This window comes from Oryctolagus cuniculus, chromosome 7 (assembly GCF_051225735.1).
Source record: "Oryctolagus cuniculus isolate XC-2025 breed Fujian yellow rabbit chromosome 7, ASM5122573v1, whole genome shotgun sequence".
Taxonomy (NCBI): Eukaryota; Metazoa; Chordata; class Mammalia; order Lagomorpha; family Leporidae; genus Oryctolagus; species Oryctolagus cuniculus.
Window position 1 is genome coordinate 43,599,985 of NC_142873.1, and position 22,791 is coordinate 43,622,775.

General features: G+C 42.3%; 1 protein-coding gene across 29 annotated transcripts in view; it reads left to right on the forward strand.

The window, feature by feature from the left end:
• The window catches only part of ASH1L (ASH1 like histone lysine methyltransferase), a 215,791-nt gene that overhangs the window by 30,177 nt on the left and 162,823 nt on the right, over window positions 1-22,791 (forward strand). For 18 of the 29 annotated variants that reach the window (XM_070077542.1, XM_070077533.2, XM_070077544.2 and 15 more), the window contains 2 exons: window positions 8,721-8,822; window positions 10,067-10,587. The exons of 2 other annotated variants lie outside the window; for them this stretch is intronic. In XM_070077542.1, the coding sequence (XP_069933643.1) occupies window positions 10,168-10,587 (420 nt within the window). In that variant the 5' untranslated portion in view covers window positions 8,721-8,822; window positions 10,067-10,167. The remainder of the gene's footprint in view (window positions 1-8,720; window positions 8,823-10,066; window positions 10,588-22,791) is intronic. 9 more of the 29 variants (XM_070077550.1, XM_070077538.1, XM_089299833.1 and 6 more) reach the window with 1 other exon arrangement.

The following is a 22,791-nucleotide window of genomic DNA, read 5'->3' on the forward strand; positions in this document are numbered from 1 at the left end:
ACTTAAAAAAGAACTAAAGTCGTATGTTTGGTCCATGTTAACTTTGCAAGAAGAGCCAAGCACAAGTTTGATTAGATTATCTGACAGAAATTCAAATAGGCATGATTCTTTCATCAAAATTTGTCCTGTGACTGCATTCTAGTGCCTATTCCCTGTAACTTCCTGATTGTTAAATTTGTATTTGCCATTTCACTTTATTGTTTCAAGTTTCTAGAAATAGCTTGTTTAATAGCTAGTTTCTTGGACATAAGTTTAACATTTCTGAATTAGGGGTTGGTGTGGTGGCACAGTGAATTAAGGCACTGCCTGTGATGCCTGTGTCCCACATAGGAGTACTGACTGTATATAGTTCCTTATATAGTTCCTGGCTTCTCTTCTCCTGATGCAGCCCCTGCTTATTCCCCTGGGCAACCAGACCTAGGTTGTCAAACTTTAAAGTGTAATTTGAGTTGTATAGATATTTAGATATCTATAAATACAGTTTAATTTTATTGATACTTTTATGTGGGTATTCCAGGTTGGTTTTTTTTTTTTTTTTGTCATTTCAGTGACACATCAGTGATTTAGTGGCTTAATGTAAAATACTTCTGAATTTTTTAGAAAATTTATTTGAGAGAGAGCACCCATCTACTAAATTCACTCCTCAACTGTGCGCAGCAGCCTGGTTGGCCCAGGCAAGAGCAGGTGCTGGGAACCCAAAACAGATCTTCAACATGAGTGGCAGTAATCCCAGGAAGCTGGAATCAGTGGCCAGAGCTAGGACTTGAACCCAGGCACTCTGATAGGGATATGGGTGTCTTAACCATTAGGGGCTGAGTGGCTGTCCCAGTGTGAAATATCTTAAAAGTAGTTAGACACTGCTAATCCTTTCACCTTTGGAGAGCAAATTATATGGTGGTATACAGAATGCTTTTTTTAAAAAGTAAAAATGATATGAGAAATTTATATAATTAAATAAATTGTCTCATATTTTTATTTCATTTGCCTTTTCTAGTTTTATATTTACATTTGTTCAGTTAACAGATTTAAAAAAAAAAAAAACTTATTTATTTTATCTGAAAGGCAGTTGGAGGGAGAGAGAATCTTCCATCCCCTGGTTCACTCCCCGAATGGCTACAATGGCTGGATCTGGGCTGATCTGAAGCCAGGAACCCAAAGCCTTTTCTGGGTCTCCCACGTGGATAAGGGGCTCAATTCCTACGTGCTATAAGTAGGGAAAAACTAATAGAAATGAGAAAGTATTAAAATTAAATAATTACAAAAATACCAAACTCAAAACTTTTTTCTCTGAAAATACTCTTCAAATTGATTTTTTAAAGGTTTATTTTATTTATTTGAAAGAGTTACAGAGAGAGGTAGAGACAGAGAGAGAGGTCTTCATCCGATGGTTCATTCTCCAAATGACCACAATGGCCAGAGTTGAGTTGATCCAAAGCCAGGTGCCAGGAGCTTTTTCCAGGTCTCCCACATGGGTACAAGAACCCAAGGACTTGGACTGTCTTCTACTGCTTTCCGAGACACAGTAACAGGGAGCTGGATTGGAAGTGAACAGTGAGGACTTGAACTGGTGCCCATATGAAATGCTGGCATCACAGGCAGTGGCTTTGCTCATTGTGCCATAGCGCTGGCCCCGGTTAACAGATATTTATTGAATGAATGCCTTTTAAGTTCTAAGTACTTGGCTGAGGATTTAGCAGTGAGTAATACGGAGTTTTTAATCTCATAGAGTGGTCTAATTGCAGGGATGAGGAACCTATTTTGGCTATGTATTGCAACATTTGTGGGCCATACAAAATTATCAACTTAAAATTAGCCTGCTATAGATTTATTAGATTTTGAGTCCTGCCTGCAGTTGCCTTGGCAGGGTGAGACCAGGTGATTCCACAGGCTTTCAATGGCCTGCAGGCTAGACATTCCCTATCTCTGGTCTAATGGAAAATACGGTTATTAAACATAATAGTATAATGAATGTTTAGAGACTTAAGTATGGAGATGAGCATTTAACAGGAGATCTATCCTAGTCCATGGAGTTAGGAAATATCTCTGAGGAAGTGACCTATAAGATGAGATGTAAAGGAAGAGTAGACATCATCCAGGAATCTGGTGGAAAAGGGTTCTAGGCAAGGAGAACTGTTTTCTTGTTACTGTTTTTTTTTTTTTTTAAGGATTTATTTACTTATTTGAAAGGCAGAGTTAGAGAGAGGCAGAGACAGAGGTCTTCCATCCGTTGGTTCACACCCCACATGGCTGTAATGGCCAGAACTGGGCCGGTCAGAAACCAGGAGATTCTTCTGGGTCACCCACATGGGTGCAGGGGCCCAAGGACTTGGGGCACCCTCTGCTGCTTTCCCAGGTGCATTACCGTGGAGCTGGATTGGAAGTGGAGCGGCTGGCACCTATAAGGGATACTGGTGCTACTTTACTCGCTATGCCACTTAACAGCGTCAGCCTATCTATATAATAATTTGAAAGAGCTAGAAACCCAAGACAAGTTTAAATGTGTAATGTGCTATATTATGTAGTTCATTTATATCTGCCTTTTAATGTTGAGAGATGGAATATGATCACAGTCTGTTATTGTCTAAAGAAGACCACAAAAGAAAATGAAAATTGCTCAAATGTGAGACAACCTGGATTTTACTTGTTTTAAGCTAACAATCTGCCAACATTGTTCAGTCTATCTGTGGCAGTTTTATCTTTTTCATTAATTTTTTTCTGAAGCATATTTTTACTTAAATTTTTAAATTAATACTTGCAGTATTTTAACACATGCATATAGCGCAACTTGATTAAATCAGTGAGTTAGCATTTTTGTTTTTTTCTCTATGCTTAGATCCTACCAGATCTTTCTTCCAATTCCTGATTCTGTGGAAACTTAGAACCTATTACTTTACTTTGGTACCTTTTATCCACCTCCATTTCCCTTTCACTCCAGCTTCTGGCCATCACTATTTTAAGTTTAGCTTTCTAAACTTCCATGTGATATTTGTCTTTGCTTTATTTTATTGAGCACAGTGACCTCCTGTTCCATCTACTTTGCTGAGGATGTCAGCATTTCATTTTTTATGGCTGATTAATACTCCATTCTATATGCATACCACTTTATCCATTCATGTGTTTTTGGATGGATGGATGCACATGTTGATTCTGTATATTGCCCTATCATGAATAATGCTGCAGTGAACATGGGAACACAATTACTTCCTTGATAGTAGGAATCAATTTCCTTTGGCTATATATCCAGAAGTGAGACAGCCAGGTCATATGGTACGTACGGGTTTAGTTTTCTGAGGAACTTATGTTTTCTACAATGGCTCTATTATTGCATTCTCACCTGCAGTGTATAAGGGTTCACTTTTCTCTGCATCCTCTCCAGTGCCTGTTAATTTTTGTCTTTTTCATAATAGTCCTTAATGGAGTGAAATGCTATCTCTTTGTGGTTTTGATCTGCATTTCCCTGATGCCTAGTGGTACTGAGCATTTCTTCATATATATTGGTCATTTGTGTTTATTTTTGTTTTTAAAAACTTATTTATTTGAAAGAGGTACAGAGAGAGGGAAAGGCAGAGAAAGGAATCTTCCATCTGCTAGTTTGCTTTTTTTTTTTTTTTTTTAAGATTTATCTATTTATTTGAAAGTCAGAGTTACACAGAGAAGGAGGGACAGAGAGAGAGAGAGATCTTCCATCACTGGTTCATTCCCCAAATGGCCGCAGTGGCCAGAGCTGCGCCGATCTAAAGCCAAGAACTTCTTCCTGGTCTCCCACATGGGTGCAGGGGCCCAAGGACTTGGGGCATCTTCTACTGCTTTCCCAGGCCATAGCAGAGAGCTGGGTCAGAAGTGGAGCAGCCAGGCCTTGAACTGGTGCCCATGTGGGATGCCGGCACTGCAGGCAACGGCTTTTATGTGCTATGCCACAACGCTGGCCCCTGGTTTACTCCTCAGATGGCTACAACAGCCTGGGCTGGGCCAGGCTGAAGCCAGGAGCCAAGAGCTTCTTTTGAGTCTTCATGTGGGTGGTAGGGGCCAAAACACTTGGGCCATCTTCCACTGCTTTTCCCAGGCCACTAGCAGGGAGCTGGATCAGAAGTGGTACAGCCAGGACTTGAACCAATGCCCACGTGGAATACCAGCATCACAGGCTCTACCTGCTGTGCCACAATGCTGCCCCCAAAACAGCACTTTTTTGTGTGTCTTCAGTTTCTTTCAGTAGTGTTTCATTGCAGAAATTTTTCACATCCTTCATTAAATTTATTCCAAAGTTTCTCTCTTTCTCTTTTGTAGCTATTGTGAATGGTATTACACTTATAATTCCCTAGGATTTAATACATTTTTATTTATCTTTTTAGTTGACACAAATCTGTGGAGTGAACCATTGGATGGAGGGTCTCCCCCCCCCTCCTTCTCCTTATCCTCCCTCTTTCTGTAACTGTGACTTTGAAATGAATAAATGAATCTTTTAAAAAAACTTTTAAAAATTGCATATGTATTTGGGGTACCATGTAATGTTTTGCATTAAATATAAAAGTTTGACAAGAGTATATACTTATATAAAGGAAAAGAGCTAGCTAGTCTTTATTAGAGAACATTTTTTATAAGATAAATTATTGACTGACCTTTTTACTTAAATGTTTCACAGGTTCCTAAAATTTAAAATATTTTATTACTGACCTATGGTCTTCCCTATCTTATTCTGGCAAACTACTAAAATGTGAACTCTAAGAAAACAGGGATTTTTTTCTATTTTTCCTGTTGTATCTCCAGTTCCTAGTACGCGAAGGGCACTCAGGAAGTGTTTGTATACTGTCTCTCTAAATGGTACCATCATACTATTTGTATGTACATTTTTTTCTTTCATTTTATATATTTTATTGGTAAATTATGTCAGTTATATGTCTAATACATGTCACAAATCAATCCATTTTCTCTATTTCCAATTCTACCTTCCTAGTCTAGTGTATTAACCTTACAATTTGTATTCCACAATCAACATTTGCTTTCTTTCTCATTCTTCTGTAACAACCAGAAAGGTTTTTCTCAAAATGGAAATTGTATCTTGTTACTCCTCGACTCAGAGACTTTAATAGCTTCTTTTTGGAATTTAAATCATGAATATAATCCAAGGCCCTTTTTCTTTTTCTTTTTCTTTTTTTTTAAGATTTATTTATTTATTTGAAAGTGAGAGTTAAACAGAGAGAGCAGAGGCAGAGAGAGAGAGAGAGAGAGGTCTTCCTTCCATTGGTTCACTCCCCAGTTGGCCGCAGTGGACAGAGCTGAGCTGATCCGCAGCCAGGAGCTTCTGGATCTCCCGTGTGGGTGCAGGGGCTCAAGGACTTAGGTGATCTTCCACTGCTTTCCCAGGCCATCACAGAGAGCTGGACCAGAAGTGGAGCAGCCGGGTCTCGAACCAGCGCCCATATGGGATACTAGTACTTCAGGCCAGGGCATTAACCTGCTGCACCACAGTGCCAGCCCCTTCTTTTTCGTTTTCATGTTATGCTGTTCCCCCTTTGTTTAATCAATTCTTTTTTTTTTTTTTAATTTACTTATTTACTGGAAATCAGAATTACACAGAGAGAGGAGAGGCAGAGAAAGAGAGGTCTTCCATCCGATTGTTCATTCCCCAATTGGCCACAACAGCTGGAGCTGTGCCGATCTGAAGCCAGGAGCCAGGAGCTTCTTCCGGGTCTCCCATGTGGGTGCAGGGGCCAAAGGATTTGGGCCATCTTCTACTGTTTTCCCAGGCCATAGTAGAGAGCTGGACTGGAAGAGGAGCAGCTGGCACCCTTGTGGGATGCCAGCACTGTGGAGGATAAATCTACTGAGCCACAGTGCCGGCCCCTGCTGTTCTCTTTTTCTCATTCTCACCTCACATTTTGCCTGGATATTTCCTGTTAGACTTGGGACTTTGTTTAAATTTTAAATATTTGTTTGTGATCTCACCCCTGCCCATCCCTTCAAGTTCCCTTGATATACTATCTCATAGGAGTATGTTTTGTTAATTACATTTGATATTTTAATGTTATAGCATATTTATGGTTAGTTTTTAATCTGCCTCCCCCTCTTGAAATTTAAAGTTTATGTGATATTTGTATTTTGACTACATCTAAGAGTGTGTCATAATTCTCAAAACATACTTTTCCATTCTTAATAAATATTTGTTGAATTAATAAAGGGATTAAGACTTATAAATCCATAAAGGTGATGATGGCATGATTAGAGAGTAGGAGAGCCAGTAGAAGATGTTAACAGAAGCCGGGACTCGAACCAGTGCCCATATGAGATGTTGGCACTACAGGCAGCGGCTTTACTCGTTATGCCACAGCACCGGCCCCCTATAGCTATAATTATTAATGCAAAGGGCTTCTGCTAAAATATGGGATTTGGACTAGACTATTCTGGATTATTCAAGAGATTTGAAAACATAAATATCCAAGTTGCAATGTGAGATGCCAAGTTGCATGCGTCCTTGAATGAATAGATTCTTGTAGTCTTAATCCTGTGTTTATCCTTGGAACTGTATTTTAAATTAAATTGTAGTGTGAATCAGAATAAGTTGTGTAATGACATGGCATCATTGCCCCTGGATAGAAAGATTGAATAGATATTTTTTCCAAAAGCTGAAAGAATGTCATTCACAAAGAACATTGCTTTGAAATTCAAAAATCAGCATTCTGGCAACCTATATAATGAATGGATCTTTAAGCAGTTTGCATTCAGCAGATGAAAATTACTTTGTTGTGAACTCTCTTCAGAACTTGGGTTTATCTTTCCTAGAAATGTTTGTATTTGATATGTAGTGTTTGCTAGTCATGATTTTTCAGTTTCATTAACTAATCAATTGACAAAATTGTACCTTAGGCAGCGTGTTCATTTTTCTCCTTGATTGTGTTAGGAAAAGGTTATTCTTATTTTCACTTAAGTTTCTAGGAAGGATGCTTGGTGCTTTTACGTTAATGCCCTTTCAGTTTATTGATACTCTATATAATTTTATGTGTCACTTGGTTTCAGTTTTTCTGTTTTACAGATTCATTTATTTATATGAAAGGCAGAGTTACCTAGGGAGAAGTGGTGGGGGAGAGAGAGAGAGAGAGAGATCGATCTTCCATCCACTGGTTCACTCCTCAAATGACTGCCACAGCTGGGGCTTGGGCAGGTGGAAGCCAGGAGTCAGGAGCATCCTCTAGGTCTCCTATGTGGATGCCAGGTTCCAAGTACTTGGGCCATCTTCCACTGCTTTCCCAGGCACATTACAAGGGAGCTGGATTGGAATTGGAGTGCCCAGGACTTGAAGCAGCACCCATATATACAGGATGCCAGTTTTGCAGTGTCACAGAGCGGGCTCCTGTTTTTTTTTTTTTTTTCCATTTTAAAATGAGGGCCGGCGCCGCGGCTCACTAGGCTAATCCTCCGCCTAGCGGCGCCGGCACACCGGGTTCTAGTCCTGGTTGGGGCACCGGATTCTGTCCCGGTTGCCCCTCTTCCAGGCCAGCTCTCTGCTGTGGCCCGGGAGTGCAGTGGAGGATGGCCCAAGTGCTTGGGCCCTGCACCCCATGGGAGACCAGGAAAAGCACCTGGCTCCTGGCTCCTGCCATCGGATCAGCGCGGTGCGCCTGCCGCAGCGCGCCGGCCGCGGCGGCCATTGGAGGGTGAACCAACGGCAAAGGAAGACCTTTCTCTCTGTCTCTCTCTCTCACTGTCCACTCTGCCTGTCAAAAAAAAAAAAAGAAAAAAAAAGAAAAAAAGAAAAAAAACTATGACCTCTCCCAGACCCTTCTCTAAAGTGTTTTGAAAGTATAAATAAAAGATGAGTTGCATCTATAAATATTAAAGCTTCTGGAAACAAAAATTTGGGGCACACTTGTGAATAATTATAAAAGCAGGTTTTTTTGTGTAAATTATAAAATATTGTTTTTATTACAGAAAAGATTTGTGGGCCACGTGGTAGACAGCAAGAATTCTCAAGAGTGATAAGATTTGAAGTTTAGTCCTTTAACTTTTTGTATAATTGAATAGAGTGGCTATTTGTGTGTTTGAATAGTTTAGTCAGTTGGCTACTATTTGTGGACTAACTCCTTAGAATACTGTTGCTGCATTGTGGTTCAGCAGGATAAACTTCCTCTTGGGATGCCTGCTTCCCCTATCATGTTGTTGGTTCAAATCCTAGCTACCCCTCTTCCCATCCAGCTTCCTGCTAATGCATCCTGGGAGGCAGTAGATGATAGTTTAAAGTCCTGGGTCCCTGTCAGCCAAGTGGGAGACCCAGTTGAAATTCCTGACCCCTGTCTTTGGCCTTTCCCAACCCTGGCTGTAGTGGGCACTCAGGGAATGAGTCAACAGAAGGAAGATCTCTATTATGCATGCTTGCTTGCTTGCTCTTGTTCTTCAAGTAGATGAAAATAAGTATTTTTAAAATAAATACTGCTGCTGTTACCCTCACTGCTACTGCTAGCACTGCAACTACTACTACTACTATTACTACTACTACTACTACTACTAAATTGCTGCTACCTCTTATTGAGACCTTGCTATGTGCCAGTCATTGGGCTAGGTATTTTACTTACTGCTTATAGGAGCTGTAGAACAATTTATATCATATGGTCTTTAAAGGTCCTTGGGAATTTTATATAGCATTTTGGAAGGGAAGCCAGTTTAAACCATAAAATATTCCACTTTGTAAATGAAACTTTTTAAGGGATAAAATGTTCTCCTTTTTCTAGATACTACTCCTGGATCTTGAGTCAGACATATGCTTGAAATGAAGACTAGTCTATCAGTCCTCAAGAATAGTGAATTGTTTTGTTTTGGCTTTATACCCACTAGTAAGTCTTCTAATTATATAGTAATCTGGTTTCCTGAAGATCTTATGTATTTAGTGTTTATGGGGGGGATTACCCCATGTAGATTCTCAGATTATGTGTACCATCTATTATAAAATAATAAATTGGCATGCTTGTTTTAAAATATTTTATGTGTCTGAGGCGTAGATACATGCCAACTGGCTATTTGCTGTTAGGCAGGCTTGTAAAAATAAACTTTGGATTTTCAAAGTTTTTATGACAATTTTTATTAATTATTTGTATAATTATTTTTAAATTTTGCTTTCTCATCAGAATATAAAGCTCATAAGCTTAGGAATCAGGGTTGTTTTGTTGATTATGTACCATATTTCCAGTGTGTAATAAGTGCCTGGTACATGGTAGGTGCTCATATATGTTTTTGAATGAATGAGTGTATAAATTCAGTTAAATTGTATGCCAGCAACAAAAATTATTGCCTAGAAGTCCTACCCTTTTTTTTAAGATTTAATTTTATTATTGATTTTAAAGTCAGAGTTACACAGAGAGAAGGAGAGGCATAGAGAGAGAGGTCTTCCATCTGCTGGTTCATTCCCCAATTGGCCACAACGCTGGAGCTGCGCCAATCCAAAGCCAGGAGCCAGGAGCCAGGAGCTTCCTCTGGGTCTCCCATGCAGGTGCAGGGGCCGAAGGACTTGGGCTATCTTCTACTGCTTTCCCAGGCTATAGCAGAGAGCTGGGTTGGAAGTGGAGCAGCCGGGACTTGAACCGGTGCCCATATGGGATGCTGGCACTGCAGGTGGCAGCTTTACCTGTTATGCCACAGCGCCTGCTTCACTAAAACACTTTTAAAACATGATGCTTTCTTTACCTTCAGTGAAACTGATTTTATTCAGTTAAAGTATGGGAAATATTTCCCTTTGAAACGGAGGATTCCTAAAATATGTAAAGTTAGTCTTGAGCGATGTTTGCTTGACCATCAGTTGTAGAAGCTTCTTGGTTTATTTACAATAGCAGATGTTAAATTTTGATACATACCTTACTGCTACAGCTTGTTTATGATATCTGTAGAATGATAAAACTATTCTGAAATTTTAATTATATTTATAACTAAATGAATTTAAATTCCTTCTGAACTACATTTGTTATTTGTTACAACTGTTTTCAGGGTGCTTGTTGACCTCGTTCTCCTCCCCCATACCCATTTTTCTTTTTTATTCAATAATTACCTCTTTTCTGACAAATTTTTGTTATGATCTATTCTACAGAGAAAGAGATGCTGATTCCAAGTTTTGGAGATCCCTGGTTTTTATGGAACAGAGTTCTATAAAATTTTCATAAGATTTCTTGGCAATAACATACACTTGTGATGGACCCTAGAAATACTGCTATGTTAGGATTGGGTTCTGATTCCGAAGGTTTTTTGCGAAAGAGTCCTTCTGCCATCCATACTGGCACGCTGGTCAGTAAGAAAGAAGTGGAGCTAGAGAATAACACAAAGGAGGAAGAGGACCTTCGCAAACGGAATCGGGAAAGAAGCGTTGAAGCAGGGAAAGAGGATGGTTTGACTGATGAACAGCAGCAGTTTTCAGTGAAAGAAACAAACTTTTCAGAGGGTAATTTAAAACTGAAAATTGGCCTTCAGGCTAAGAGAACTAAAAAACCTCCAAAGAACTTGGAGAATTATGTGTGTCGACCTGCCATAAAAACAACTATCAGGCATCCAAGGAAAACACTGAAAAGTGGAAAGATGACAGATGAAAAGAATGAACACTGTCCTTCGAAACGGGTAAGTAGAATTCCTAAAAATTTGTAATTGTTGACAATTTGACAATATTTGGATTTCTTTAATTTAAAAAGAAAATATTTATTTGAGAGAGCACTCCCATCCACTGGCTCACTCCGAAATGCCTGCAATGACACGGACTGAGTCAGGCCTGGAAGCTGGGAGCTGGGAACTCAATACAGGTCTCCAACATTGGTGAGACCCAAATACTTTAGCCATTACCTGCTGCCTCCCGGAATGTGCTTCAGCAGGAAGCTGGGATTAATGGAGCTAGAACTCTAACCCAGTCTGATATGGGATGCGTGGGTTTTTTTTTTTTTTTTCCCCCTGACAGGCAGAGTGGACAGTGTGAGAGAGAGAGAGAGAGATCTTCCTTTGCCGTTGGTTCACCCTCCAATGGCTGCCGCGGCCAGTGCTCTGTAGCCGGCACACCGCGCTGATCCGAAGGCAGGAGCCAGGTGCTTCTCCTGGTCTCCCATGTGGTGCAGGGCCCAAGGACTTGGGCCATCCTCCACTGCACTCCTGGTCCACAGCAGAGAGCTGGCCTGGAAGAGGGGCAACCGGGACAGAATCCTGCGCATGGGATAGACCTATTGGAGCTTAACTTTTCATGCCTAACCATACTAAGTACCTGGTGATTAACCTTTCCTTGTTGTTTTTTCTCCTGCTGTCCCCTTGTAGTAACACTGTGCTGCTTTTAGTTGTTTTTTTTAAGTCTGTACTTTTTTTTTTTTTTTTAATTCTCTTTATTTTTACTTAGTTCAAAGGTAGAGAGAAACAGTGAATGAACGAGACTTTCTGTCTGCTTGTTCACTCCCCAAATACTCACTATGGCCAGGGCTGGGCCAGAGAGCCTGTATCTCTATCTGGGTCTCCCACGTGGGTGGCAGGGACCCAAGTACTTGAGCATTATCTGCTGCTTTCCAGGCTGTGCATTAGCAGGAGAATTGATCTGAAGTGGAGACAGGCCTTGAACCCAGCCATTGTAAGATGGAATTTGGACATCTGTAGTAGTAGCTTAACCTGCTGCACTGCAACACCCACCCCTGCTTTCAGCTTCTATGAAATCAAGTTTTCTGTATTCCACAGATGAGTGAGAGTCTGCAGTATTTCACCTTCTGTGGTTGGCTTATTTCACTTAATATAATGACCTTCAGTTCCATCTCTGTTGTCACATAGGATTCCATCTACTTTAAGGCTGTATGACATTCCTTTGTATATGTATACCACATGTTCTTTATTTATTCATTTACATGGATACTTAAGTAATTTCTGTATCTTTTTGAAGAAGACTTTTTCATTTATTTGAGAGGTAGAATTAACAGGGTGAGACAGAGAGAGAGGCCTTCCATCTGCTGGTTCACTCCCCAAATGGCCTCAATGGCTGGATCTGGGCCAATCGGAAGGCAGGAGCCAGGAGCTTCTTCCAGATCTCCTGTGTGGGTGCAGGGGCCCAAGGACTTGGGCCATCTTCTGCTGCTTTCCCAGGCCATTAGCAGGGAGCTGGATCTGAAGTGGAGCAGCCGGGACTCTAACTGGTGCCCATATAGGATACTGACACTACAGGCAGCAACTTTGCCTGCTATGCTCCAGTGCCGGCTGTCCCCCCCCCCTTTTTTTTTTTAAGATTTAATTTATTTGAAAAGTAGAGTTCAAAAAGAGGAAGAAGCAGAGCTCCAGAGGGATCTTCCATCTGCGGGTTCACTCCCCAGATGGTCGCAACAGCTGGAGATGGGCTGATCAGGAGCCAGGAGCTTCTTCTGGGTCTCTCACATGAGTGCAGGGTCATCTTCCATTGCTTTCCCAGGCCATTAGCAGGGAGCTGGATTGGAAGTGGAACAATTGGGACTCACACCCATAAGGGATACCAACAATGCAGGCAGCAACTTTACCTGCTAAGCCACAGTCCCAGGTCCTAACTTCAGTGTCTTAATTGTGAGTAGTAATGCAGTGCACATAGGAAATGCAGATGTCTCTTTGATAGACTGATTTCATTTCCTTTGCATATATACCCAGGGAGATATTGCTTGATCATGTGGTAGTTCTATTTTAAATATTTTGAGGAACCTCTATACTGTTCTCCATAATGACGGTGACTAATTTACATTCCCACCAGCATTGAGTAAGGGTTCCCTTTTTTCCACCTCTGTGTCAGTACTTGTTATCTTTTTTCATTTTGATAATAGTCTTCCTAACTGGATTGAAGTTATAGCTCACTGTGGTTTTGATTTTATTTCTCTGATGATTAATGATGTTGATCTTTTTTTTCATATACCTGTTGACCACTTGTTTTTTTTTTTTTTTTTTTTTTGACAGGCAGAGTGGATAGCGAGAGAGAGACAGAGAGAAAGGTCTTCCTTTGCCGTTGGTTCACCCTCCAATGGCCGCCGCGGCCGGCGTGCTGCGGCCGGCGCACCGCGCTGATCCGATGGCAGGAGCCAGGAGCCAGGTGCTTTTCCTGGTCTCCCATGGGGTGCAGGGCCCAAGCACCTGGGCCATCCTCCAATGCACTCCTGGTCCACAGCAGAGAGCTGGCCTGGAAGAGGGGCAGCCGGGACAGAATCCGGCGCCCCGACCGGGAGTAGAACCCGGTGTGCCGGCGCCGCTAGGCGGAGGATTAGCCTAGTGAGCCGCGGCGCCGGCCACTTGTATATATTTTTAAAAATTTTGTTTTATTTATTTATTTGAAAGAGAGGGAGAGACCAAGATCTTTCATGTGCTGCTTGACTGACTCCCCCAATGACTGCAATAGCCAGATCTTGGCCAGACCCAGACCAGGAGCTAGGACCTCCATCCTGGTCTCCTATGGGTTTCAGGGGCCCAAGTATTTGGGCCATCTTCTGCTATCTTCCCTGGTGCATTGACAGGAAGTTGTAACAGAAGCAGAGTAGGTGGAACAAGAACCAGCACTCCCTGATATGGGATGCTGGCATTGCAAGTGGCTGGTTTATCTTCTGTATCACAACAGTGGCCCCTGTATATCTTTTTTGGAGAAATGTCTATTTGGCTTTTTTCCCTGTATTTAAATTGGACTGTTTGTTTTCTTACTATTGGGTTGTTTGATTTCTCCACATATCCTGGTTATTGACCCCTTGAACAGGTATAGCATGCAAATTTTTTCTCTCATTCTGTAGATTGTCCCTTCAGTGTGTTGTTTTCTTTGCTGTATGGAAGCTTGTTAGTTTGATATAATCCTGTTTCTCTATTTTTAGTTTCGTTATCTGTGCTTTTGGAATCTTACCAAAAAATGGTTGCCTTGCTAATGTCTTGAAGGGCTTACATTTTTTCTAGTAGTTTCATAGTTTCAGTATTTAAATCTGTAATCCATTTTGAGTTGGCTCTTATACATGATGAGAGATAATAGTCTAGTCTATTCAAAATGGATATCCAGTTTTCCCCCCCCAAAAATGGAATTTTTAGGCCTATAATAATTCTATGTTTAATATTTTTGAGGAATCACCACCATGTTGTTTCCCCAGGGATTGTACCATTTTACTTTTCCAGGAATGCATAAAGGTTCCAATTTGTCCATATTCTTGTCAACAAACATTATTTTCTTTTTCTTTAAAAAAATATTTATAGCAGCTAGACTTGTGGCACAGCTGACTAAGCTGCCTCTTTTTTTTTGTTTTTTAAGATTTATTTATTTGTGTGAAACTCAGAGTTATACAGAGAGAGGAAAGGCAGAGAGAGAGAGAGGTCTTCCATCTGATGATTCACTCCCCAAATGGCCAGAGCTGTGCTGATCCAAAGCCAAGAGCCAGGAGCATCTTCTGGGTCTCCCACATGGGTGCAGAGGCCCAAGGACTTGGGCTGTCTTCTTACTGCTTTCCCAGGCCATGGCAGAGAGCTGGATCAGAAGAGGAGCAGCCTGAACTTGAACTAGTGCCCATATGGGATGGTGGCGCTTCAGGCCAGGGCATTAACCCCCTTCACCACAGCACTGGCCCCTAAACTGCCACTTGTAATGCTAATATCTCATATGGGAGTGCTACTTTGAGTACTGCTTTTCTGCTTCTGATCCAGCTACTGGCTAATGTGACTGGGAGAGCAACAGATGATGGTCCAACTACTTGGGCCCTGCTACCCATGTGGGAGAGCTGGATGAAGTTCCAAGCTCTTTGTTTCAATCTGGCCCAGTCCATGTTTTGAAGCCATGTGGGCATTAAACTAGCAGATGGACTTGACCCATCTTCTGCTGCCTTCCCAGGCACATTAGCAGGGAGCTGGATACAAAGTGGAGCAGCCAGAACTCGAACTAGCGCCCACATGTGATGCCAGTGATACAGGCTGGTTTTTTGTTTTGTTTTGTTTAAGATTTATTTATTTATTTGAAAGTCAGAGTCATATGGAGAGAAAAGAAGAGGCAGAGAGAGAGAGAGAGAGAGAGGTCTTCCATATGTTGGTTCACTCCCCAGTTGGCCACCACAGCCGGAGCTGCACCAATCCAAAGCCAGGAGCCAGGAGATACCTGCAGGTCTCCTATGTGGTTCAGGGGCTCAAGAACTTGGGCCATCTTCTGCTGCTCTCCCAGGCCATAGCAGAGAGCTGGATCGGAAATGAAACAACTGGGACTTGAACTGGCACCTACTTGGAATGCTTGCACTGCAAAAAGTGGCTTTACCCACTATGCTACAGTGCCGGCCCCTCAATTATAAATCGTTGAAGAAAAATTATAATCATCCTAATATTATTATTGTAACTCTGAAAAGATCTTAAGTCTTTTGCATTTTTAATAGTTTACCTCCAGTGCTGGAAAAGAAACATCTCAAAGGGTAATTCTTTTTTTTTTTTTTTTTTTTGACAGAGTGGACAGTGAGAGAGAGAGACAGAGAGAAAAGTCTTCCTTTGCCGTTGGTTCACCCTCCAATGGCCACCGCGGCTGGCGTGCTGCGGCCAGCGCACCGTGCTGATCCGAAGGCAGGAGCCAGGTGCTTCTCCTGTTCTCCCATGGGGTGCAGGGCCCAAGCACTTGGGCCATCCTCCACTGCACTCCCTGGCCACAGCAGAGAGCTGGCTTGAAAGAGGGGCAACCGGGATAGAATCCAGCGCCCCGACCGGGACTAGAACCCGGTGTGCCGGCGCTGCCAGGCGGAGGATTAGCCTGTGGAGCCACGGCGCGGGCCAGGGTAATTCTTAATTGAGATGGTGATAAAGGAGATTAATATTTTCTCCTTTAAAGAGTGTAAGAGGCCGGCGCCGCAGCTCACTAGGCTAATCCTCCATCTTGCAGCGCCGGCACACCGGATTCTGTCCCAGTTGCCCCTCTTCCAGGCCAGCTCTCTGCTGTGGCCCGGGAGTGCAGTGGAGGATGGCCCAAGTGCTTGGGCCCTGCACCCCGTGGGAGACCAGGATAAGTACCTGGCTCCTGCCATCGGATCAGCTCGGTGCGCTGGCCACAGCGCGCCAGCCACGGCGGCCATTGGAGGGTGAACCAACGGCAAAGGAAGACCTTTCTCTCTGTCTCTCTCTCATTGTCCACTCTGCCTGTCAAAAAAAAATAAATAAATAAAGAGTGTAAGAAATCAGGTGAATACTGGATCAGTCATGGTGTTCTGTGATCCTGCTTTTAATTTTAAGGCATTGTTAAGTAATACGGTGTCTTCCATCAGCCTATTTTCATTGGATAAAGGACTTGATTTTAGAATCACCTGTAGATGGCACTACAGTAGACTTACGTAGTTGTTATGAATGTATTATTTCAAGAAACCTTTTTTCTGCTGGTGTTTTAGTATTTTCTGAAGATAAGGTAAAGTCCTAAGAAGGAAAAGTTCAGTTTGTATCTGGAAAGGGAGCTTAGTCTTTTTTTTTTTTTTTTTTTTAATTCATTTGAAAGAGTTACACAGATAGAGAAGGAGAGGCAGAGCGAGAGGTCTTTGATCCGCTGATTCACTCCCCAATTGGCTGCAACGGCTGTAGCTTCGCCAATCCAAAGCCAGGAGCCAGGAGGCTTTTACGGGTCTGAGATGCAGAAGTACAGGGACCCAAGGACTTGGGCCATCTTCTGCTTTCCCAAGCCGTAGCAGGGAGCTGGGTTGGAAGTGGAACAGCCGGGACTCGAGCCAGTGCCCATATTGGATGCCAGCACTGCAAGTGGCGGCTTTACCCGCTATGCCACAGCACCAGCCCCAAGGAACTTAGTCTTCAGAGATTTTTAGTATCCCTATCATATTACACTTGATATCTGAATTTTGGAGGTAAGTTGTTTTAAGACAGCAGGGGATACTTTGAATATGGGTAACTGCTATAAAGATTTTGATGCCAGGGCTGGTGTTGTGGCACAGTGGATTAAACCTAGCTACCTATAATGATGTCACCCCTTACTAATATCACTTCAAGTGCTGGTTGCTCTGCTTGCAGTCCAGCTTTCTTCCAATGTACCTGGGGAAGCAATGGAAGATAACACAAGTGCTTAGGCCTCTGATTGTATGTGGGCAACCCAGATGGAATTCCATATCCTGGCATCCACCCACGCCATCCCCAGCCATTGTAACCATTTGGAGAATGAATCAGTGGGTGGAAGATCTCTTTCACTCTGTCTCTCCCTCTCTGTAACTCTGCCTTTCAAATAAGGTTATACATTATACATATGTATAATGTAACATTTTAAAAATTCATTGCATAACTTTTTTTTAAAGATTTTTTTATTTATTTGAAAGGCAGAGTTACAGAGAGGCAGAAGCAGAGAGAGAGGTCTTCCACCCGCTGGCTCACTCCCCAAATGGCTGCAATTTCTGGAGCTGTGCTGACCCGAAGCCAGGAGCTAAGGAGATTCTTCTGGGTCTCCTATGCGGGTGCAGGGGCCCAAGGACTTGGGCCATCTTCCACTGCTTTCCCAGGCCATAGCAGAGAGCTGGGTTGGAAGTGGAGCAGCCAGAACTCAAACTGGCACCCATATGGGATGCCGGCACTGCAGGCAGCAACTTTACCTGTTACGCCACAGTGCCGGCCCCTGCGTAACTTATTTTAACTAGTTAGTACACTCCCATGATTCAAGATGTAAAAGATAAAATCACTGAAACATAGCCATCGTGAATATTTCTTGTTTTTTTTTTCCATTCAAGCTTATGTATTTTGAAATCCCCTTTTTTTTTTTTTTTTATTTTTTTTATTTTTTGACAGGCAGAGTGGACAGTGAGAGAGAGAGACAGAGAGAGAAAGGTCTTCCTTTGCCGTTGGATCACCCTCCAATGGCCGCCGCTGCAGCCGGCGCACCGCGCTGATCCGATGGCAGGAGCCAGGATCCAGGTGCTTTTCCTGGTCTCCCATGGGGTGCAGGGCCCAAGCACCTGGGCCATCCTCCACTGCACTCCCTGGCCATAGCAGAGAGCTGGCCTGGAAGAGGGGCAACCGGGACAGAATCCGGCGCCCCAACCAGGACTAGAACCCGGTGTGCCGGCGCCGCAAGGTGGAGGATTAGCCTATTGAGCCACGGCGCCGGCTGAAATCCCCTTTTAGGCAATTTGGTAACACTCTACTAAATATGATACCTGTGAGCAGAGCAACCATTTTTCAATCAAAATGAAGAAAAGTTTACTGTATATTTAATGTGTATTTAGGTTCCCCTGTGCTTGGAGAGTTGTAACACATTAAGAGCAAATTTTTGGGGCTGGTACCCTGGTGTAGTAGGTTAAGCATCCTCCTGCTGCGGGACATCTCATATGGGCGCCATTTCGAGTCTTGGCTACTACACTTCTGATCCAGTTCCCTGCTGATGGCCTGGGAAAGCTGTAGAAGATGGCAAAAGTGCTTGAGCCCCTACACTCTCATGGAAGACCTGGAAGAAGCTCTTGACTCCTGGCTTTGGATCAGCCCAGCTCTGGCCATTGCAAAGTGAAGAGGCAGGTGGAAGACCTTTCTCTCTGTCTTCCCTCTCTCTCTCTCTGTAAGTCTGCCTCTCAAGTAAATAAATAAATCTAAAAAAAAAAAGTTGGTTCATGGGACTCTGTGGAAAAGTAATTCCAGCATCAGTTTATGTGATATCTTCCAGATTCATACAGGTGTTGTAGATATGCAAGCAAAATAACATGTCTTCCACATGCATGCTCTTTATTTTAAAATATAAATAGTAGCATATTGTACACAGTGTACTGTATTTTCTTTTTTTTTTTTTTCCCCCAGACCTATTGTCATGTTTAATCCCAGTGAGAGTCAAGTTGGGAATTGATAATTTCTTTTTTCTTTTTTTTTCTTTTTTTTTTTTTTACAGAAGATCAGTTTAGTGTACATTAAGTAAAGATTTCAATCGTTTGCACCCCCATAGAAACACAAAGTGAAATATACTGTTTGAGTACTCGTTATAGCATTAAGCCTCAGTGTACAGCACATTAAGGACAGAGATCCTACATGAGGAGTAAGTGCACAGTGACTCCTGTTGTTGACTTTACAAATTGACACTCCTGTTTATGGCATCAGTAATCTCCCTATGCACCAGTCATGAGTTTCCAAGGCTATGGAAGCCCCTTGAGTTCTCCGACTCTTATCTTGTTTAGACACGGTCATAGTCAAAGTGGAGGTTCTCTCCTCCCTTCAGAGAAAGGCACCTCCCTCTTTGAAGACCTGTTCTTTCCACTGGGATCTCACTCACAGAGATCTTTTTGCCAGAGTGTCTTGGCTTTCCATGCCTGAAATACTCTCATGGGCTTTTCAGCCAGATCTGAGTGCCTTTAGGGCTGATTCTGAGGCCAGAGTGCTATTTAGGACATCCGCCATTCTATGAGTCTGCTGAGTATCTCACTTCCCATGTTGGATCACTCTCCCCTTTATTTATTCTATCGGTTAGTGTTAGCAGATACTAGACTTGTTTATGTGCTCCCTTTGACTCTTAGTCCTTTCATTATGATCAATTGTGAACTGAAATTGATCACTTGGAATAGTGAGATGGCATTGGCACATGCCACCTTGATGGGATTGAATTGGAATCCCCTGGTATGTTTCCAACTCTACCAATTGGGGCAAGTCAGCCCGAGCATGCCTCAAATTATACATCTCTTCCCTCTCTTATTCCCACTCTTATGTTTAACAGGGGTCACATTTCAGTTAATTTTCAACACTTAAGAATAACTGTGTGATAATTACAGAATTAAACCAGTCATATTAAGTAGAACAGACAAAAAAAATACTATGAGGGATAATGTATTAAGTTGTCCATTAGCAGTCAGGGCTATGCTGATCAAGTCACCATTTCTCATAGTGTCCATTTCACTTCAGGAGGTTTCCTTTTTGGTGTTCAGTCAGTTGTCACCGATCAGGGAGAACATATGGTATTTGTCCCTTTGGGACTGGCTTACTTCACTCAGCATGATGTGTTCCAGATTCCTCCATTTTGTTGCAAATGACTGGATTTCGTTGTTTCTTACTGCGGTATAGTATTCTAACGAATACATATCCCATAATTTCTTTATCCAGTCTACCATTGATGGGCATTTAGGTTGGTTCCAGGTCTTGGCTATTGTGAATTGTGCTGCAATAAACATTAGGGTGCAGACCGCTTTTTTGTTTATCAATTTAAACTCCTTTGGGTAAATTCCAAGGAGTGGGATGGCTGGGTCGAACGGTAGGGTTATATTCAGGTTTCTGAGGAATCTCCAGACTGATTTCCATAGTGGCTTGACCAGTTTGCATTCCCACCAACAGTGGGTTAGTGTCCCTTTTTCCCCACATCCTCTCCAGCATCTGTTGTTGGTAGATTTCTGTATGTGAGCCATTCTAACCGGGGTGAGGTGAAACCTCATTGTGCTTTTGATTCGCATTTCCCTGATTGCTAGTGACCTTGAACATTTTTTCATGTGCCTGTTGGCCATTTGGATTTCCTCTTTCGAAAAATGTCTATTGAAGTCCTTGGCCCATCTCTTAAGTGGGTTGTTGGTTTTGTTTTTGTGGAGTTTCTTGATCTCTTTGTAGATTCTGGTTATTAACCCTTTATCTGTTGCATAGTTTGCAAATATTTTTTCCCATTCCGTCGGTTGTCTCTTCACTCTCCTGACTGTTTCTTTTGCAGTACAGAAACTTCTCAATTTGATGCAATCCCAATAGTTGATTTTGGCTTTGACTGCCTGTGCCTCCCGGGTCTTTTCCAGAAATTCTTTGCCTGTGCCAATATCTTGAAGGGTTTCTCCAATGTTCTCTAATAACTTAATGGTGTCAGGACGTAGATTTAGGTCTTTAATCCACGTTGAGTGGATTTTTGTGTAAGGTGTAAGGTAGGGGTCTTGCTTCATGCTTCTGCACGTGGAAATCCAGTTTTCCCAGCACCATTTATTGAATAGACTGTCCTTGCTCCAGGAATTAGTTTTAGATCCTTGATCAAATATAAGTTGGCTGTAGATGTTTGGATTGATTTCTGGTGTTTCAATTCTGTTCCATTGGTCTATCCAACTGTTTCTGTACCAGTACCATGCTGTTTTGATTACAACTGCCCTGTAGTATGTCCTGAAGTCTGGTATTGTGATGCCTCCGGCTTTGTTTTTGTTGTACAAGATTGCTTTAGCTATTCGAGGTCTCTTGTGCCTCCATATGAATTTCAGCATCATTTTTTCTAGATCTGCGAAGAATGTCTTTGGTATCTTGATTGGGATTGCATTGAATCTATAAATTGCTTTTGGGAGAATGGACATTTTGATAATGTTGATTCTTCCAATCCATGAGCATGGAAGATTTTTCCATTTTTTGGTATCCGCTTCTATTTCTTTCTTTAAGGTTTTGTAATTTTCATCATAGAGATCTTTAACGTCCTTGGTTAAGTTTATTCCAAGGTATTTGATTGTTTTTGTAGCTATTGTGAATGGGATTGATCTTAGCAGTTCTTTCTCAGTCATGGCATTGCTTGTGTATACAAAGGCTGTTGATTTTTGTGCATTGATTTTATATCCTGCCACTTTGCCAAACTCCTCTATGAGTTCCAATAGTGTATTCTTAGAATTTTTCTATACTAGGACTAAAAGAGCCTCTTTAGGCCACTTTGCCAAACTCCTCTATGAGTTCCAATAGTGTATTCTTAGAATTTTTCTATACTAGGACTAAAAGAGCCTCTTTAGGCCTTTGAAATATGGGTTACCAATGCCTTTTTTCTGGTTTGTTTGGTAACATTAGTTTACCATGTGGAAGTGTTCAACTTTGTAGCTAATTTAATTTATAATTCTTTACTTTCATGGCTTCTGAATTTTTATTTTCATTATGAAAACCATCTTCATAAAGTTATAAAAGATTTTTTTTTTTCAATTTGAAAGAGAGGGAGAAGGAGAGACAGAGAAATCTTCCATTTGTTGGTTTACTCCCCAAGTAGCCGCAATGACCAGGGCTAGGCCAGGATGATACCAGGAGCTTTTTCTGGGTCTCATGCATGGTGGCAGGGTCCCAGGCACTTGGGCCATCTTCCACTGCTTTTCCAGGAACATAAGAAGAGATCTGAATCAGAGGTGGAGCAGCCAGGACTTAAACCAGCACCCATATGGAATGCTGGTACCACAAATGGAGGCTTACTCTACTATGCCACAGCACCAGCCTCCATTTAAATTTTCTTACAGTATATGAGTTATGGACTCAATTTTCTCTCTTTCCAAGTGGCTACAGAGCTCCAGCACTGATACTGAAAAGTCCATCTTTGGGTAACTTGTTGTGGAGCAGTGGGTCTGGCCATTGCTTGAAATGCCCAAATCCCATGTTTGAGCACTAGTTCGAGTCCCAGCTGCTATGCCTCTGATCCAATTCCCTTCTAATACACTTGAGAAAGCAGCAGCAGATGACCCAAGTGCCTGGGCCCTGCCACCCATGTGGGAGACTCAGACAGAGTTCCTGATCTTGGTTTCAGCCTGGCCCAGCACCAGATGTTGTGGCTATTTGGAGAGTGATCCAGCAGATGTGAAATTTCTTGATTCTTCCTCTTTGTCACTCTGCTTTTCAGATAAATAAATCTTTTTATAAAGGAAAAAGTCTGTCTTTTTACAAAGAGAGTTTTTTGAAAGGCAGAGTGGCAAAGAGAACTTCTCTACCCAAACTCCTGTAACAGCTAGGGCAGAGCCAGACCAAAGCCAGGAGCCTGGAACTCTATCTTGGTCACCCACCTGGGTGGCTGGTGTGCCATCACCTGCTGCCTCCCAGGTGCATTAGCTGAAACCTGGATCAGATTCAGTGCCCTGCGTAGGACGCAGGTGTCCTCGGTGTGGCTTAACCCACTATACCTGCCCCAAGAAATCCATGTTAACTCTT